We start from the raw sequence: 20,187 nt of genomic DNA on the forward strand, positions 1-20,187 counted from the left end.
ATATTGCATTTGATTTAGCATTTCAATTTTACATGGTTTCATTTTTTTTTTTTTTTCTAACTTCAAGTATCTGCCCTCAAATAGATGCCTGGGTAAACAGCAGCTTAGCTACCTCCCTAGGCCCAACCTATTCCTGCCTAGACCTTCCCTTCCCTCTATGGGTACAATATCCCCCACCCCTAAATGTATCCTCTTGGGAGTACCTAGTAGAGAGGGTCTTGGCTATTGGTATGTGCTTACCAGAGCCTCCAAGGGCTTGTTTTTTTCTCATCATTTCTGAGCTGAGATGTATGGCTCCTGAACCCGGAAGGCTTCCACAAGCTATGAAGCAGCTTTTTCTGGATCTCTGTCCCAGGTTCTGTTTTGAGGTCACCCTCTTCGATTTGGAAACCTCCTGTATCTCTGGGGACCAACATGAGTCTAAAGTCATGGGTCTTAGAACTAGGCCCTAGAGGTACATGTGTGAATCCTCTGGGTGCCCAGATGAGAGAGAAATCAGCAGTCTGGCATCAGACCATGTAAAAGGGGCAGAGGCCTCATTCTCCATTTCTCTTACTTGGCCTTCCAGCACCCACAGGGACCAACCATGTCCCACCACTGCTGTCTTGTTTTAGAGGTGAGGTTGAGATGCTCATGGTCACATAGCTTTTCCCTCATGGGTCACAGGCCCCCTTCCCAAGGACCCCAGTGCCTGCAAGCCCCATCCCAAAGGGGACAAGCATGGTTTTCTGAGCAGTCAGGAAGCGACTACATTTAACCTTCTCGTTCTGTTGCCAGTGGAAGCGTGAGCAGGACTTTGACCTGCAGTTGCTGGAACGGGCGATGCAAGGGGAAAGAAAGGACAAGGAGGACAATGGCTGGTTGAAAGTGCAGGCCATGCCTGTCACTGAGTTGGACCTGGAACCTCAAGACTATGACTTGGACATCAGCAGAGAGGTGAGGGCAGGGGCTTCCTTCATGTCCCCCCGGGAGGAGCAGCCTTTATCCGGCTCAGGCTGGCGACCGACCTGACCAGCCCTCCCAGTGGCACTTGGGGGAGGGGGTGCTGTCCAGAATGGGGACAAGTCTCAGTTTCTGTGTGGCTAGGAGAATGGATGCATAGCAGCTCAAGGCAATAAAAGGAGCCAAGGCATTTTGATGCAGATTTAGATCTATTTCTCTCCATAATTGAGGGCAAGTCATTTAACTTCTCTGAGCCTCAATTTCCTCTACAGTAAAGTGGGTTGTGGTGAGGATTACGTGATTCAGCACGTTGCTTGCAGGATTAGCAGTGGTCAGAAAATCAGGAGCACAGGGCCTGGCACATAGTAGGCATGTGATGAGGTAGTTGTTATTGGCAAATGCTCCCCAGAAAACTAGGTGTTGGCCTTGCAACTGGCCAGTCAGGCCAACTTGGGCAATTAGACTTGGGCAAGGCTGGGAGAAGGCGACCGGGTTTGAAAATCACAGGTGAAATTTCCAGCCCCTGCCGAGACCTGTGCAGTTCTGGTCTGAGTTCTTCTGGTGCCCTCTGGTGGCACCAATGCATCATGGCTGGCCAAGCCCAGAAAAGCAAGTAACCCCTGGGTCTTCTTTCATTCAGGAATATGTCTTACCCACAGGAAGAGCAAGAAATTAGAGGGTGACAGACTCAGGGTCTTCAGGACACGGGGAGGTTTCCTGAGGCCTATATTGTGCCGTTTGTAAGCTCTGTAGAATGGTCTATGGCTGTTTGGTTCACCGTGCACTTAGCACCTGGCACATACTAGGTGCTCTGTAAGTACTTCCTGAGTGACAACTCTGTTGGATGAAGCTCACAGTGGCGCATAGATACCCCACAAATGTTTGTGTAGGACTTGTTGTGCTCTGAAACTATAGGAGAGGAAACGTTCATACCACTGGAAGGATGAGCAAATTCACACCTGGGGAGTTGCTGAGTTCTGGGGTCAGCTGGGCCTCCAGGGGTTAAGGAAGCCTGTCCTCACCCTCAGACCTTTTCCCTTTGGCACCTCTGAAACAGCTAAAGGTCTACATTTTCTCAGATTCACACAAGAAGCTTCTACTTGCTGCCTTGGCAGTGGAAGTGTGCTTCATGGTGTCCTAATTGGCCTCCCAGCCAGGGGAAAAAGTCCTTTCTTATCTCTAACCTAAATCCCTTCTGCTACAATGCAATCTACTTCCTTCCTCTGGATCTGCCCTCATTGGACATAACAGACAAGAGCTTATTTCTTGCCATCTTTCACCAGAATAAAAGGTCTGCATGGGTTTAAATTCAAGTCCAGATTTGCCCTGGGATTGGATTTAGATTGTTTTTAGAAGCTTCAACCAACCTCATTTTAACGTGCTTTTGCAGATCAAGGAAGAAGAAATTCCCTGGGGTGTGCAAAAGTTGCCTTTAGCATTCTTAGCCTGAGCCAGGTTTCAGCAGGCTGGAGTTACTGCTGGGCGCATGTAGTAGGAGACTGGTGGGAGGGAGTTGGGGCATCTTCCTCTGCAGCCAGTAGATACTGCATGGCTGCTTCCTGTCTAGATCAGAAGAGCTTTTGTAGGGTACAGGATGCATTATCACTTCCTTTCATCCACCCACCCAGCCACTATCCCTCTATCTAACCACCTGCACATTCAGCCACCCATCCAAGGAGTATTTGCTGAGTGTCAGGTCCCTGCAGCAAACCGTGGAGAGACAAAACAGGAGGGGATGCCAGGGGGCGGGGTGGGGAGGGGTAGGGAAGACTTCTGAAGTGTGGTCCAGAGCGTCAGAAAGAGTAGTGTGAATGGAAGAACATCCCATGCAGAGGAAAGAGCAGGGGCAGAGGCCACACGGTGGGTCAGTGTGGCTGTGGAGGTTGGCAGGGGTCAGCTCATATCGAAGGCGGCATTAAGGATTATCACTGTATCCTGAAGGCTTCCAGTCTCGAGGTCTTGCCTTTCCTCTTCCTTTCCACTGGCCTGTAGGGGGTTGTCTGGTGTGGTGGAAAGAACACGGGCTTTGGAGTCAGACCCAGGTCCAGATCCTGACTCCACAGTGGACTGCTGTTGATCTTAGCAAGTTACTTAACTCTGTGGGCTCCGTTTGCTTCCTTGTGCTGGGGGACAGGGCGAGAAGCGAGTCCTAAACCCCATATCTGAGCCCCCTTGCTGCCACCGCCCGGTCCTTTCCTCAGCTGTCCAAACCTGAGAAGGTCTCCATCCCTGAGCGTTACGTGGAGCTGGACCCTGAGGAACCGCCCAGCCTTGAGGAGCTGCAGGCGCGGTATCGCAAAGCCGAGAAGATCCGCAACATCCTTGCTCGTTCCAGGTCAGCTCTTACGGTGCTCGAGTCTTGACAGCCTGCTAGGCTGACCCCGGGGGTGTCTCAGCTGCCTGGGCCCTGGGCCAGGCTGACTAGGGTGCATGTTTGCCCAGGTCTCTGACTCAGGTAAGCCGTGTTTATATATAAGGAGCAGGCTGGCTCTCAGAATGGCACCAGCGCATCTGTGAGGAAGCTTGCTAGGTCATCTGCAAGTCCTAAAATATGCAATAGTGGGCCATCCTGGTCCTTTGCCCCCAGATCTGTGTCTTGTGATGCTGGCAGATGTAGGGAGTGGAGTCAAGTGTGACGATGAGGTGGACAGCCCCAAGGCTGGTCCTCCCAGTGTCAGGGCTGTGTTCCCTCACACAGATCCCTAGACCAGAGCCAGGGGCTCAGCCTGGTCCCGGGGTGCCAAAGGCCTTGCCCACTTCCCTGGAGGCCAGGATGGGAGGCTTTCCTATCTTCTCAGCCCCTGGAGCTTCAGAAACATAAGCCCTGATATCTGAGGGCTTCTCTTTCAGAGTTAGGTTAGCTTTTTCATTTCAGGATTTAATAGGAACCCAGAGCTGGAACTCTTTTTTTTAAAGCCTTGATGCCCCAGAGGAGGAACAAAGCTGTGACTGGGTGTTCGAGAGAAAGTGCACTAGGGCAGCCCTCCTCTCTTGAGGCAGATGCGAGGGTGCTGGGGGGTGGAGAGGCCCATCGCCTGCTTTCTGGCCCTCCTGCAGCATGTGCAACCTGCAGCCGACCTCAGGCCAGGACCGGAACAGCGTGGCCGACCTGGACTCGCAGCTGCAGGAGCAGGAGCGCATCATCAACATCTCCTACGCTCTGGCCTCCGAGGCCTCCCAGCGCAGCAAGCAGGTGGCAGGTGAGGCCACGGATGCCAGCCTCCAAGTCTGGCTCCCACTCGCTGCTTGGGCTCAGAGCCCAGCATGGCCTATCAGGGAGTCTGCAGAAAACTAGGTGTCAGCCTTGGTAGTTTGAGGGCCAGCGGTTCGTTCTCCTGTCCCGTGAACACCACAAGGCTTGGGAGGTAAGATGGGGTAGGGCAGGTGGTGGGAGAACTGAAGCCCAGGAGTGTCTGAGGAAAGAGGTCCGGGAGAGGGTATTTCTAGCTCATTCTTAAATCTAGGAGTGGTGCTGCTGTTCAGCTTTCTCCAAGAACGTGGGTTAAGAACAGATTTTTCAGGCCTCTGAAAGAGGCGGCCCAGACTAAGATTTCTGGCTTCACGAGAAAAGGGGCAGGAAAACACTGGTGTTTGGATTTCTTGCTGGGGCAAGGCAAGGGGGGCTCCTCTAGCTCTCCCTGGAACTCCTGCTTTCGTTCCCAGATCAAAACCACTGTCCATTTTAGCAGAGTGGTCTGTCTCAGTAAACAGGTCTTGGGAAGTGGGACTTTGCTGGCCAGTGGGATGGGAAAGTGTATTTTGTGTGTGCGTGTGTGCGTGTGTGTGTGTGTGAAAGGCTTTCTCTCTCAGACAGGAAGGAGACTCGTGACTGCTCCTCCCTCCACATCTCTGCTCCCTGTGCATGTACTCCCAGTCCATCTAGTATTGTTTGTCCCCAGATGCAGAGGCCACTGTGTGTCTGGGTGGTGCCCTTGGCCAGGGGTGTTGTAGGCCTTCCAGAGAGGGAGTGATCACAGAGCCTGAAGTGGTGTCACAGCCCCCCAGCCCTCCAACCCTGGCCAGAGGGTGTAGAAGTGATGCCCGGTGGGGCTTGCTGGGCCCTGAGGTGACTGGCCCTGGGAGTCTGGTCTGGGGAGCAGAGCTTTAACATCACCTCAAGGAGCCAGGGGAGTGACCTTAGGCAAGGGGAAGGCTGTTCGCTGTCCACCCCCACACCCACCCCCGTGCTTTGATCCTGCACAGAAACCCTGAAATCTCTGCTGTCCTCACTCCCTTGAAGACAAGCTACATGGGGTGAGAGGTGGTTGGGGCAGCTGGGGAGACAGTGGAAGACTCACCCTGGCCCCTCCTCCAAATGATCCTGGGCGGTTCCTGTGGCTTATCTTGATTCCTCTCCATGTTGAGGGGTCTAGCAGGGATACTCTGCCACCACCAAAAGGTGCCCTCCTGTCTGGCCTGTCCTTGCTCTACCCTCGTGGGCCTCAGCTCCCTTACTGCAGGCAGTTCGCAAGGCCTCCCTCACCTCCCCACCTTTGCCACCTTTGCCACAGCCTTTCCTTACTCTCGCTCCCTCCCTCCAGCTCGGAGGCATATCTGGGACCCGCAGGCCAGTCCCAACCGGGCCCCCACCAGGCCCCATGGGCATGCTGCCCAGGCCCACGGCACTCCAGCCCTGCCAGGTGGGGGCATCTGGTGCTGCAGGAGCAGATGAGGAGCCTAACGCCCCGCTTAATTCCTGTGTGCCCGTCTAGCGCAGCAGCTGGCCCTCCTCCCGCCTAAAGCCCCCCTGTCCTCCAGGACGGTGCCACCTTACCCCCCCTTAAGCAACGGACTCCACTACACCTTTGTCTAACACCTTCCAAGTAAGAGCCCTGCCTGGCCTGCCCCTCCCCTAGCGCCGAGCATGCCTCCCCACCCCCTCTGCCGTGGAGATGATTGCAGTGCCGCCTGCTGAGCTTCCTTCCTTCACCCGCAAAGCGGCTGCTGGGGAGGCTGCCCTGGACTGGTGGGTGGGTAGGGATGGATGGTTGTTAGGAACCCCATCTCAGTGGCTTCACTACAGTAGGGGCTGGGTGAGCCAAGTCCCTGCCTCCCCGAAGTAGAAGCTAGAACTGTACCCCTTCTACCCAGCTCTCTTTCCTGCAGGGAGCCCTGTGCTCCAAGGGACCAGCGCTGGCAGCCTGGGGTTGGGGGGTTGGAAAGGAAGAGTTAGTGTCGGCTGGCCTCTCAGGCTGTGGCTAGAGAATTTGAAGAACTGGAAGACTAGAAAAATCCAGGAAACTGGGGCCCAGTGAGGAGTGGAAGCTCACAGCAGGCCAAGTGGAATTGGTGTCAGGGCAAGGACTAGGACTGCCCTTTACAGCACTTGAGCCCCTCAGGAGGGGAGAGGAAGGGAAGCTTCAGGGGGAGGCCACCCAGGGCAATGTGAAGTTGGCCCTCAGCCATTCAGAATTTTCTGGCACCACCCCTTGTGGGGCCTCCCCATGAGAGCATTTAGTGATGAGAGCAGAGAGGGGTCAGGGCAGGAGCAGAAGAGGCAGAGCCTGGAGGCCTGGCATCCGGTCCAGTCTTGTGGTGAGTTCGTGGCCTGACAGTTGCCTCACCTGGACAAGGGAGGGTCAGACCAGAAGTCTCAGCAGTCCTCTCCCTGACGTTCCATCTTGCTTTCATCTTGTAGGGTTTCCCTTTCTTTGCTTTGTACATACTTATGGTTAGCATCATTGAGTACCTGCCATGTGCCAGGCATTGTGCTAAGCATCTCCTTCGACCCACACAACCATCCTATGCAGATACTTACCCCCACTTTGTAAATGAGGAAATGAAGCTCAGAGACCTTGAGGGACTTGCCCAAGGAGTTGAAGCTGTAAGCATCAGACCAGGGTTTGAACCCCTACAGTGCAAGCTCAGAGACTTTGTTCTCTGTCACCACCATGGACTCATCTGGGCCACCCCCAGGAGCTCTAGGTGTTTGGAGAAGGGAGGGACAGAGTGTGTGTGCACTGGGGGTGGGATTCGTGATTTTTCATCAGGTGTCCCCCAACCTGGTGCCCTGCCCACCTGAGGGTGGAAGGAAAGGATTGGCCTGCTTAGGCCAGGCTCTTGGAAAGTATGCCTTAGAGACCCCGTGACTGAAGAACCACAGAGAGATGCTCCAGCCACGTCCTTCGTCAAGGCCACAGGGACGTGTTGGGGCCACAGTAGGGGTGTGGATTTCTCCTGGAGATCTGAGTGTGGTAGCACCAGCCCAGGCCACGGAGACGCAGGCCAGAAGCCCCCCACCCCCACCCCGTTCCTCCCAGCTTTGCACACCCCCATAGTTGTGAGATAGGCCTTGAATGCTTTTTTCCGGAGTGCATCCGCATTTCCATTTGTCCTTTTGTTAGGGTAAATCTTCACTAGGAGGTGGGTGTGACCATTCTGTTTTTAAAAAATGAGACTCATGGAGGCTGAGAGCGTTACCGAGTCACTTAGTGAGGGAAAGGCAGGGCCAGAACTGGACCCCAGAGTCCTCTTTGCTCAGGCCGTTTGCCCTGTCAGGGCAGAGACCCAATCTAGGGGCCAGCGTCTATCTGGCAAAACTTTCTAGAAGTGGTGGGGGTGAAGAGAGGGTGGGGCCAAGTGCCCATGGGTCCTAGAAGCTGAGGGCCCCCAGCAGCAGCCGCATTGCCCCAGCCCCCTGCTCTGCTGCTCTGTCTTGTCAGCCTGCCGTCCCCTGTCCCCTGTTGTGTGTGTACAGACATGCCCCCTGCCTGCTCCCCAGATGTGGGCTGAGATCCTGCACTTCTCACTGTGTCCTGTGCTTTTTGCCAGCCCAGGCAGTGACTGACCCGTGACCCAGCGTGCAGAGGAGAAGTCTGGAGCCAGGGGCCCAGTGGAACCACTTCCCTCCCAGAAGATTGATCTTCCTTCCCCACAAGGAAACTCCTTCCAGCTCAGCAGGGGTTCTGGCTGGAGGAAGGAGCAGCCCAGCAACTGTGGGGTGTTCACCATAGGCCTAGGTCCTAACACCCCCACCCCGACTTGTTTTAGTCCAGACTCCTTTTTACATATGACAAAGGCACTTTTGATACACACTGTAAAATACTGACGCTGTATTTTAGAATCAGAATATATTTTATAACGTTCACCTCAAGGGCTGATTGGCTGGAAAGGTGAAGATGCAGGATTTTGGAGCTGCACAATACAAATTCAGGTACTGTTTGGGTGGTAGGTGTGGGTGGGGGAGAAGGGCAGGGCGGGCGGAGGCCAGTCCAACATCCAGTGAACTCAGGTGAAGGTTGGGCTTGATCTGTGCTTCCAGGGGAGCCCGGTGTTGGGTTCATTGGCGGACTATCTGGGGAAAGAGGGGGTCCTTAGCTGCAGAGGTCAGCTGTCCCTGACCCGGCCAAATGACCAGCCTGGAGGGGGAAACTCCACCAGGGTGGCATGGGGAGCCCAGGTCTGTGCCTTGGCCCTTGGGTTTGGTTTAGGGGCAGTAGTGTGTTCAAGAGATTTGGCTCCCAAACTGTTCATGAGGTTCTCTTAACAAAAGGCTCTTCTCGAGAAAAACAGAACAGTTTGCTTTAATTAAACAAACAAACAAACAAACAAAATATATATACATACACACTCTGAAATACAGAAAAGGTGAGAGGAAGCACCTTTTATTGTATCATAAGCAATAAACTTCACACTGGGTGGTGTCCACCTAAAACTCCCTGACTCCACACTAGGCTGTGATCGGGCTTTGCTGCCTGCCCTGGAGAACCTAGGTCAGCTTCCCCAGGACATGGTCTGGTGGCCGGAGGTCAGGCAGCGTGCCCCCAACATCCCTGATGGCCAGCAGCAGGCCTTTGACTCCACTTCCAGGCCCAAGTGAGGAGTGGACTGCCAAGCCAGGCGCAGTGTTTGTGGTCCTTTATTTAAGTCATGAGCTCACAATATTCTGCATACAGAAAATGATGTCTTAGGGGAAAGACACACACACACACACACACACACACACACACACACACACACAAACCTCCATTGGGTGGGGCCACACTTTAAATGAAAATTTGTCTTTGACTATGGTTGGAAAAAAAAAATCTTAACTATATTTAGAAACTGCTGTCTATTTTTAACTAACTCCATATGCTGCCAGTATCAACTTCATGACATTTGCCAAAATAAGATTTTATTTTTGCCTTTATAAGATTTTGTTGGAAAAATGAAATGAATATTTTGCAAGAAAAAGTTAATTTAAATAAAAGTGTAATGGTTTGCAAAAAAAAAAATTGTGATGTACAGATTAAAATATTAACCTGATATGCTTCCTGCTTCTTGCTGGCTGTATTCTCATGAGCTGCCTGTGTTGGTTTTTTTCCAATTCTTTGGAAAATCCCCAGTGTCAGCTCTCGGTCTTGCTTGTGTTCACCTATGAAAAGTTTCTCCTGCTGACAGTTCCTTGACGCTTGATTGACTCTAGAGGTCCAGGGGAAGAAGGCTTTTGGGCCCTTGGCGGGGCTTCAGCGGCTGCTCGCGGTGGCCCCCCACCCACCCCAGCCCGGCTGAGCGGCTGCCAGGCTGCGGACTCCCGCGTGGGGTTGGTTTGGCAGGCAGACTGCAATCCAGGAGAGCGGAAGGGACGCCACGGGACCCCTTCCAACCCACACGCGGCCGGCTTGTTCCAGTGAGGCGGGTTAGTGACGGACCATTGTAAACTGGATTTGTATTTGATTCGTTTTGACTTGTGATGTAGGCTTAAAACAGAAGCCAGGAGGCCAGTTGAGTTTGGGGATGTGTGTATTTCCAACTTTGTTATTATGGCAGTTTTTCTCTATTACCAAGGAGAGCACCCAGGGTTTAGGGTGACTTTCCAACTCTTTAAACTGGGGAGGGTAGATTCCAAAGTATTCTGAACAGGGAACACTGCTGCTTTTTAGCTACTGATCTCTCTTTCAATTTTAAAATAAAAAAACGCTCTGGTTTCAAGCATCACTTGGAGATATCTCCATAACAGATGAAAGAGGTTGGGCGGGGGGCAAAGGGAGAGGGCAGAAATTCCTCAATAACCGAGTGCAAAAGTTAAAGAAAAAAAAAAGATATAGAAACCAATACCCCCTACACACAGGGTGGCCGTCTGTAGACATAGACATTTGTTCAGCGAAAACACGCCCACAGTTTTTTACTGTTGGTCTCAGTTTCTGTTTCACACATACAATCCTGTGTAGGAGGCAACGTGGCAACTCTGTTCTCTCCAGCCCCAGCCAGGAGAAGGGATAGCCTCTTCTATAACAATTGTCACCCAAACTTCAGTCTACAGAGAGCATGACAGGCCTCCATGAAGAGCACGTGTGGTGTGGAAAAGGCATGCTCCAGCCACATCATGTAGAAGCAGGCAGCATGGCCTGCCACCCCCACCCCACTCCCCACAACCCCCACAAGAGGATTCGTGACTTGAGGTAAGACAGGGCCATCTGTGAAAGTACGTGCTCACTGGGGACCCTCCAGGTGGGGACTGCTCCGAAAACCAACCCCACGTGGCTTGACCCTTCCAGCTTTGCTTCTTAACCAGGACCACAGGGCCTGAGCGGAGTTTATTTATTAGCTTACTTATTTTAACTTATTTTGGTTTTTTCTCCGAGCAGAGTTTGGAACAATGGGATCATGGTGGACAAATGGGAGCGTGCTGCTCCTGCATCCGTTTGCAGCATTCCCTCCCGGGTAACTTTAACCTGGGCCCCTGTCGAGCCCAGGATGTCGGTCTCATTTTAGCAGGAACCAATGGGAAAACTGTAGGATCTCGTCTGAAATGGGGGTTGGGAATAATCCCCAATTTAGCTTCTTGAACTGCCCAGATTCGCAACATGTCCAGGGCATTGTTTCAGTGATTAAAGCCGAGGCGTACAGACACTTATGAGTGCTCGTGAAGTGGAGGTACCCAGACTAGTGCAGATGCTGAAAACCTTTTGTTTGCTCCCCATCATTCTTCTGCCTGCCTTCGTGGCTGGCTGTGAGAGTAGAAACTTCCCTTAGCCTGTTTGCCTCCCTCTACCCCCTCTGCTATAGTCTTCAGTTAAACTGGGTTCTCTAGAATTGTCCTGGCTATTACAGGTTGCAGGCCAAGGCCAGGGAAGCCTCTACCTGCCCAAAGTCAATTTGGGGATGGCAGGGGTGGGAGTGGTTGTGAACGTTGGCTCAGCTAGACAGGGGCCCATTTTGGTCTTTAGGATTTTCCTCCACCCGTGGTTACTGTACTCCGTGGCAAGTCCTTTTGTGTTCGCACCAAGGGTGGGAAAGAAGCAGCAAATTATTTGTCTAATCCACAAATCACATTTCTGAGACATGGTAGGCAAGTTCTGGGAGCCCCCTGCTTCTGATTCCGCATCAGACGCCGGGGTGCGCAGGGGACTTGGCTCACGTGGGCTTCGTGTCGTTATGAAAAGAACAAAGGACGAGGCCGGGCCGGGGGTGGCTGGGAGAAATGGCAGCTCTCCGGGCCCGTAAACACGCCGTTGCTTTGCCGCCTCCACTCCAAAGGCTATCACTTTCATTGCTCTCCGAGCAAAGAAACCTTTCTTCAGAGCGAGTGGCGGGGTACAAAGGCAGAGTACAAAATGTGTGCACATCACAGTCCCTGCAATTCTGTTTGAACAAGCATATTGATTGGGTCTGACCCTGTTACATTTTTTCCCTATTATTTGAAAAGGTGCATCTAAGTGTAGTGAATTGAACCCGTGGAGCTGAACTTTCCATGAAAACTTCTCGAGATATTTCTTTAGTTCAAAGCTTTTGAATTTTAAAGGGCATTTTTAATATGAGTCTGTGGAGTATTCTCTGCCACAGCCCAACAAGGGGTGTTAAATGCAGATGAGGCTGGAGCCGGGGTGTGGGTGGGGGTGGACCTGCCTGCACAGTGAGGGGTGCGGGTCGTGCATGGTTGGAGGGTGGACCAGCCCAGGAAGGGCTGTGTTTTGGAGCAGCCCCTAAAAAGGACCTCTCTGAGCTCACTGGGTACAGCTTAGGGGTCAGAGAAGAGGCTTCCCAGCTGAGCTCCTCAAAGGCTTTTTACTTTTTATGTGGAGAGCCAGCCAGCACTTGCTAAGGGCTCCTCCCGATAAACGTGGGTTTTGGCCTGGTGAGTAAGGGGCTCCTGACTGCTCAGCTGCCAGCTTTCTCCCACACGCTGCCTTAGAACCGAGGGGGAATGAGACACAGTCCCTCAGCTGAGGTCACAGAGTCAGACATGAAGCTTCCATTGTCCTCAGCCCTTGGGTTGACATCACTAATCAGTCGCAGATGCTTTCCCAGAGCCCTGAGCCGCATCTCTATCCTTAACTGACTCGACATCTTGGGGCGTTTTGCTAGTTGTGTGGGCTGTAGCAGTGGTTCTCTCACCATCCTGGCCCCGGGCCCTGGAAGCTTCCACAGAGTCTCATTTTCCCCACACATAGCAGGGGCTCTCCTGTCCCCGTGAAGACACGCAGCCCCCTTTGACTGAGTCCCTGGCTCACTGTTGGTCCAAATCCCTGTTTGCTTCTGGAGGCCTCTGGGATCTAGAAAGCATTTCCTTCCTAGGTCTCGAATCCAGGTTCAGAGGCAGAATTGTCCCTGGGAGAAGCTGGAAAATTGGGTCCTATGCCGAGAGAATGTAGTCTCTGGGCATCTCAGCAAAACCCTTCTAGGGTCCTTGCCAAACCCCCAGCCTTAGAAGACTATGGCCCGTGGAAGTCAAAAAAGGGTCAGAATCACATTAATAAGCAGTTCTTTGAGTACCTTCTCTGCCCACAATTGTGGGAAGACCAGCCCTCCTCAGATTCCCCCTGCCTAGTTGTGGGAGCCTGCAAGGGGTTTCACATACACGCCATCATTTTCTGTCACTTTCAGGCCTTCATGCTGTTCCTGTGTTTCCTGGGACCGCGCTAGACAGGTGGGCACACATGAGGTCCCAATGACAGTAGCAGCGCAGCTCTCATGGCCTCTGCCCCCTTCTGCCCACAGTGCGGGTCCTCTGCCCAGGTCTTCTCCGGTCATTTCAGGGAGTCCCCAGGCATATCTCACATGAGTTCACAATAGTCTTGTCAAGTTGGAGCACTTCCACTTGCAGCTTCTTGATGCTTTCTGGCCATGAGGCCACTGCCCCTGTGCTCCAGGAGAGATGCCTAGCTTGCAGCCCCCGCCCCAGGCTGCAGACCCCAGAAGTGCTGGATGAGGGACTGTCTCTGAGGAGCTCACCCTGGCCAACCCCAGACTGCATCTATACATGAATGGGAGATCTTTCGCTCCCTAATTTTGTGTCTCACGGGCCCCAAAACAGGGTTGTGTGTGCTCTGGTTTACTCGGGAGAAGCTGCTTAGAGCTTCTACTCGGGTCCTCCCTATGGGGCTCAGACACATTCTCTAGGTCTCCTCCCCCTGCCTCAGGGGCACACACCCCTCTTTCTGTTGATGTAAACTGACCCCAGACCATATCTTATTTCTCATGATCTGCAGTCTGGACTGGGCTCAGCTGGGCAGATTTTCTCTGTGTAGTGATTACAGACATGGGATGTTCAAGTAGGGGCTCTTCACTCACGTGTCTGGCACCCCAGGTAGGCACCCCAGGCTGGGCGTCTCCATCTTTCCACACGGTCTGTCCAGGTGGCTGCTTGGTCTTTGTTACAGCAGGAAGGTCTCAGAGTGGTTGGACTTTGGATCTGAGCTGGCAGGTCTGGAATTGGCATAGAGTCACTTTCTCCCCATTCTCTTGAACAAGGCAAGGATATTAAAGGAGAGGGAATAGACTCTGCCTCCCAAAGGGTGGAGTGGCATGCACGTACTAGAAGGGAAGGAATGGACAGTGGCCATCTTTGGAGACTGTCTACTGCAAGATCCTCTCCTCGTTCTCCTTCAGCCACACTGAAGCACTTGAGAGCTTGTGTACTCTCTCCAGCTTTCTCTTCCCTGCAGTGGCCATCAGGAGGCACATATTCTAAATAGTGCAGCCATAAGATGCAAGATAACTGTAACTGGACCTAAGTCTCCACTTGGGAGGGACTCCCCAGGAGAGGCCCCAAGGTCTGCAGCGAACTTTGCAGGAGTGAGAAATAAATGTTGGTTTATCCATCCACTGGGATTTTAGGCTTTCTTTGATCCTGTTACATAGTCTAGCCTACCCAGGTGGTAGGTATTCTTATTCCCATATTACACATGAGAAGACTGAGGCACAGTGGCTCTATGACTAGTAAGCAACTGGGTAGAAGTTTGAGTTTGTATCTGACTCCAGAGAGCTTTTAACCATTACGCGGGCTGCTATTACCTTGGAAAGAGGAGGTGCCCTGTGGCCCTGGATTCTGGGTCACTTGAAATAGAATTGCTTCTGGTGAGAGCCGTGAGCTCATGGATAGCCTGCAGAGAGGCCTACGGGAGAGTGCCTAGCGAGTAATGTGTGCTCAGCACATGGAAGCTGCCATTATGGCTATGATTTGACAGTGAGCGTCTCCTGGAGATCCCACGGAGAGGGGTTACCATGGCATGCTTGACATCTGTCCCTGGACTTTGGGGCTTGGAAACCAGATTTGACAGCACCAAGAGTTGGGCTGTTGCTCAGGGCTATACTCACTGGGCTCAGAAGACAGGGAAAATTGGGTGAGAACCCAACTGCCAGGCCACTAGTGTTCACTGACACATACACACCCTTCCCCAGGCCAAGTCTTCATTGGAAGGTTGCCTGGCAGTCTTGAGACCAGGGCAATCTTGGATAGTCCTGGTATCACTGAGCTGCATCAACTGAGGTCCTATTTCCAGTGTAGGGTGCTCCATTCTGAGACCCAGTGCTCATGTTTCTGGACCCAGGGCTTCCTCTCTCGGGATGAACAAGATGCATCACCACTCAGGTGCTCTCTCCTGTGTGACTGTGGCTGGCAGTCTCCTATTACAGGTTGACACCATGGAAAGGAGGCAGCCAGGAGGCAGAGGTAACAAGCACAGGCTTTGGAGCCACATTGCCTGGAATCTAACCTTGGTTGCTCCATTTGGCCAGCCGTGACCTTGGGCAAGTTACTTAACCTCTTCATGCCTCAGTTTTCTCACCTGTAAAAGATTTAGATTAGCAACTACCTTAGTAGAGTTGTTGTGAGGATCGAACGTTATTACACAGAAAAGGCTAAGAACAGATTCCACCCCATGGGAAGCGATAGAAAAAAAAATGTATGTTATTTACCTGCATTAAAGTTATGATCCTTTAATACATATCACATTCTTGTTCTTTGTTTCCTTATTGCCTGTCTCCCTCACAAGAATATATGCTTCATGTGAGCAAGGGTATTGTCTTGTTTAAATTACCCCTAGGGCCCAGAGTGGTGTCTGCCACAAGAAGGGGCTAAGCAATGTGTTGAATGAATGAGAGAAAGTCAAGGCTTATTGGCCAGGGAGCCTCTTCTTTTCTTCAGTTAACTTTGCCCAGCTCTGCTCTGCTCTGTTGGGTGTTTTCTACTCTAGCCCCCAGAGAGCACCCCCAGCGCCCTCTTTATAAGTTCCTCAAGTAGGGACGCCTAGGTGGCTCAGGGGTTGAGCGTCTGCCTTTGGCTCGGGGCGTGATCCTGGAGACCCGGGATCGGGTCCCACATCGGGCTCCCTGCATGGAGCCTGCTTCTCCCTCTGCCTGTGTCTCTGCCTCTCTCTCTGTGTGTCTCTCATGAATAAATAAATAAAATCTTAAAAAAAAGTTCCTCAAGTAGTAGGTAAAAGCAGGGAGTGTGGGATTCAAAGCCACCCTTACTAACTCTGACCTTGGGCAAGTTACTGAACTTTCCTAAGCTTCTGTTTCTTCCTCTGAAAGGTGGGAATAAGTACCTCCCTTACTGGGATCCCTGGGTGGTGCAGCGGTTTGGCGCCTGCCTTTGGCCCAGGGCACAATCCTGGAGACCCGGGATCAAATCCCACGTCGGGCTCCCAGTACATGGAGCCTGCTTCTCCCTCTCCCTCTGCCTGTGTCTCTGCCTCTCTTACTCTCTCTGTGTGACTATCATAAGTAAATAAAAATTAAAAAAAAAAAAAAAGTACCTCCCTTACCAGGTGATCCTGGGGACTGAATGAGATCATCCTCAGACACTGCTGCAGGTGTGGGAGCACCCCTGTGGGAGCACCCCGCCGAAGTTCACCGTGCAGGTTTGCCCTCATGTATAGTCCTTACTGGGAGCAGCAGGGCTCCAGGTGGTTCTCCCACATTTCTACCATCCTCTTTCCCCCATTTCACAGGATAAACAGGTTTGGGGCCATCCGTTATCCCCAGTCTGCTGCCCTCCACTGTCGGCCTGCCGTTCTATTTTTTTTTTTTTTTTAAAAGTATTTATTTGAGAGCGAGTGAGCAGGTGGGGGGGCTGGCAGAGGGGGAGAGGATCCAAGCAGACTCCTGCTGAGCCCGACGTGGGGCTTGACCTTACAACCCATGAGACCAGGACCTGAGCTGAAGGCAAGCGTTGGACGCTCAGCCAGCTGAGCCACCCGGGCGCCCCTGTCTGCCATTTTAGACAGGTGCCTGCGGCAGGTAAAAATGGCCCAGGGCTTTTGAAGTGGGGTTCACAAGGCCGTGCCACTGCCGCTGCCTCCCTGAGCCCTCCAGGGGCCAGGCCCCGCGATCCTCGGAGGCCCCCCTGCAGCCCCGCGGCTGTCCACCTGACATCAGATCAACCTGTGCCTGCCCCTTTGATGTCGACTCCCAAACTGGAGCCTCGTGCCCTGCTCTGAGGACCTGGGCTTTGAAGTTGGCCTATAAACTGCGCTTTCAGGAAGAAAGTTGTCTGTTGGGCCTCAGAGCACAGCTGGGCCCCGTAAAGGCGCCCCGAGTGCCATGAACACCTGATAAATAATTCTTTCTGGGCCCAAGAAAGATTCATTCCATTTAAAGGGGAGGGAAATTCCCTTGACCTTTTCGTTGAAGTTCTGGGGCGGTGAGGGTGGCTGGGTGGGCCGAGGGTGTTTGCGGCTGCTCACTGCAGCCACGTGGGGCAGGCAGGCTGCTGGGAGCTGAGCCCTGTGACTGCTCCCTGTCCCTGACCCCTGACCCGAGGTCCCCTTGGCCGCCGCTCCCCCTCCCGGTCGCTGCCTCCTGCTCCACCCGTCCTCCAGCTTCGTTTTGTCCGTGTTCTGAAGCGCGCACGCCCTGCCGGGCCAAGAATGCAGCCTTTTGTGTCTGGCTCTTTTTTCACTAAACGTCGTGTTTGTGGTGGTCCCCCTATTTCAGTCGTTGGGCTGTTCAGCCTTCATGCTCGGCATCCACGCTGCCGCCCAGGGACCTTGAGCATCCCCCGGGGCGCTGGCACAAGTGCTACTGCCGCACGCGTCTCGTGTGTAGCTCTTGGTGCACACGCGTTCACCGGCCTCTGGGTGTATCCCTGGTGTAGAGGTGCCAGGTGCTAAGCGGGTCTTCAACACCTAGAAAATGCCAATCCGTTTTCCAAAGCAGGAGTGTTAACGCACAGCCCGGGAGTTGTGGCACGTGGTCGCTGTGGCGGCGGCCCCTGGGCTGGCCCCGTGATCTCTGCCTTCTGCTGTGTGCACCCTGCGGGAGCGCCTCCCTCTGCTCGTGGGCTGGAGTCGGCAATTCCCGTCTAATAAAAAGATGACGACAGAACAGGAGGTCCCTTCCAGCACGAGGTTACGAGAAGACTAGCTTCCGTCTGGCATCCCCTCGTGCTTTCTCGCCGCTGCGGGGAGCGAAGCCATGTGGTGAGCTTAGCTCCCAGAGGCCTGAAGGCCCAAAGCCTGGACGACTCCAGCAGCCATGGAAGTGAGCTGGGAAGTGGGTCCCCTCTCCAGGCAGACCTGGGGGTGGTCACATCCGGATGACTTCTGAGAGGCACCAGCTCACCAGAAGCCATGAGATCAATGTTTCTTGTTTCAAGCCATTAAGTTTGGGGGTAACTTCTACGATAACAGATAATCTACACAACAGAACTTTTTTTTTTTACTTTAGCCATTTTGATGTGTATGAAGTAGATTTCTTAGTATCTCTCTGATTGTTAATGATGTTGAGCATCTTTTCTTTTCTTTTTTTTTTCCTCGAGTACCAGTCAACTTTTATTGGATACTAATTGTGAATCAGGCAATGAAAGGATTCAAGGATGCCAGGCAAAAGTCACGGTCAGGAATGCCAAACGTGCTTCCACACTGGGCCCTCTTCAGTGGTACTTGAGTAGCCTTTCACGTTTGAGGTTCTTGTAAGAACGACAATAGCTGAAAAGCACATAAGCAGCCACAGCATCAGAGAAATCCCAGTGATGCTCCCTTTCTTTACATTGATATACTTGTAACACCAGCAGTGACCTCTTTGAAATGTTGAGCATCTTTTCAAATGTTCATTGACCGTTTGTTTTTGTTTTTGTTTTTTTTTGGTAGAGTACCTGTCAGGACTTTTGTCATTCTGTGGGGTTGCATATCTTTCCCTGGTTGGTTTGTAGGGTTTCTGAATATGAAGCCTGTTTTAGCTTGGATTACTCCTAAGAAAGCAGAGCCTAAGGCAAGGGCTTGAAAGAAGATAGTTTACTTGAAAAATGATCCTATGGAGCAGAGTGGAAAAAAAGAGAAGAAACCAATAGAAGAGGGCCTTTTCAACCTGTGACTGCGCTGGGAAAACTTGGGCTCAATCTCACTGGGGCCTTCGAAGAGCCAAGTAAAATACACCTCCAAATTATATGAGGTATGAACGAGAAGACCAGTTTTCTACTAGCCCCCACTGACCAGAGGTTCCCCCCATAGAGTATCCCCCATATTTCCAGATCCCACATATGTGTCTCCCATATGAACCCTGTATTAGGACAGCCAAGAAGCCATAGGGCATCAAACAAGAGGTGAGGTTGAGATCCCAGAGCAGTAATAGCTAGGGTAAAATGGGGGCCTAGAGGATGTGCCCTGGAGCACGGGAAGTATCTGACACAGAGCCTTGTATTGATCATAACGAATTGCTAACAACTTCTCATACTCTGTAGCCTCTGTTTGCACAGTGCCTTTTAATAAATAGATAAATAAATGTTGATACCCAGAAAAGCAAGTGTCTGTCTTATTCTTCACAATTGTCTTGCCTATTTTTGTCTTCTGCATTTCCTTACAAATTTCAGAATCAACTTGGCAAGTTTCACCCCTCACCCTCATATGGATTTTTTTCCTATTGAGACTGTATTACATATAGATTACTTTGGAGAGAATTGTGTCGTTCTCAATACTGAGTGTCCTAATCCATGAACATGACATATTCCTTCATTTATTTAGGCCTTTAACATTTTATTTTCCAAAATATTTTATAGAAAGAATTCTGCTTCTAGAAATGGTGGACAAGGTGGCTTTGAATCAACTTTCCCTCTGAGAACAAATGAAAAAGGAGGCTGAAGTGAAAAAAAAAAATTTTTTTTTTGAAGGTACTGGAGAGTTGTCAAAGCTCTGTAGGGAGCCAAGATTCAGAGAAAAGGTAGGAAGTATGAGGTCAGCATTTGGTACCATTTTCCCCTCGAAATGCATCCCCCGTGGACCGTGGCAGTCAGCCAAGGACCCAGGGGGAGTGCCTTTGTATAGATTTGGGGTTTGACAGCTTCCCCATCTCCAGTACTCTTCGTCAGATCCTAATCTCCTTGACAACCTTGCATGCTGGTCTCTGTTTCTTCTAGTGAATCTGCTGTTTACATGACTTTCCTTTACTTGTGGTTGGAAAATGACCTCAGGGAGAAAGGAGAGCTGAATGTGGAAATCTCTGTGTGCTTCCTTTCTCTTAATGATCAGAAGCCCTGAGTGGTTTGGCCAACACAACTTTATCTTTACTCTTGAAGGATATTTTCACTGGGGATAGGATTCTAAATTGGTGGTTTGTTTTTTTCCCCACTGTTTTGAACATATCATTACATTGTGTTCTGGCTTCTTTTGTTTATGTTGAAAAGTCAACTGTCTTATTTTTACACCCTTAAAGATAATGTGTCTTTTCTTCTCTGCACTTACTTATCTTTGGTTCACAGCACTTTTACAGAATGAGTCTGTATGAGTTTGTCTTTATTCACTTTAGAATTTAGATACCTCAAATCTGTGAGTGGATATCTTTTGTTTGGGGAGATTCTTTTATCCCTTTAAAAAATTGATTTTCCCCATATTCTATTTTATCTCTTTAAGGGATGTGTAATTGTATAAATGCTACTAGCTCCTTTTACTCTTTCTCCTTGCTAGGAAACAATACTACATTATGTAAGAATTACATGTGTTTGAGAAGGATTTGACAAATAAATTAGTTTTTCTCTCACTGACATGCCTTTGCCATTCAAATTCTCCCATACTTTGAAGCAGTGTCTGTCTTTGACATTAGCAG

The 20,187-nt window shown here is 51.4% G+C and overlaps 1 protein-coding gene across 12 annotated transcripts in view; it reads left to right on the forward strand.

Moving 5' to 3' along the window:
- Window positions 1-15,083, forward strand: part of PLEKHA7 (pleckstrin homology domain containing A7) — a 223,270-nt gene extending 208,187 nt beyond the window's left edge. For 8 of the 12 annotated variants that reach the window (XM_041730449.1, XM_041730450.1, XM_041730452.1 and 5 more), the window contains 5 exons: window positions 778-936; window positions 3,144-3,277; window positions 4,000-4,142; window positions 5,655-5,765; window positions 7,714-15,083. In XM_041730449.1, coding sequence (XP_041586383.1) covers window positions 778-936; window positions 3,144-3,277; window positions 4,000-4,142; window positions 5,655-5,755 — 537 coding nt within the window. In that variant the 3' untranslated portion in view covers window positions 5,756-5,765; window positions 7,714-15,083. The remainder of the gene's footprint in view (window positions 1-777; window positions 937-3,143; window positions 3,278-3,999; window positions 4,143-5,654; window positions 5,766-7,713) is intronic. The other 4 variants (XM_041730451.1, XM_041730456.1, XM_041730453.1 and 1 more) reach the window with 3 other exon arrangements.
- Window positions 15,084-20,187: the final 5,104 nt, after the last annotated feature.

The sequence above is a fragment of the Vulpes lagopus genome, chromosome 15 (genome assembly GCF_018345385.1).
Source record: "Vulpes lagopus strain Blue_001 chromosome 15, ASM1834538v1, whole genome shotgun sequence".
NCBI lineage: Eukaryota > Metazoa > Chordata > Mammalia > Carnivora > Canidae > Vulpes > Vulpes lagopus.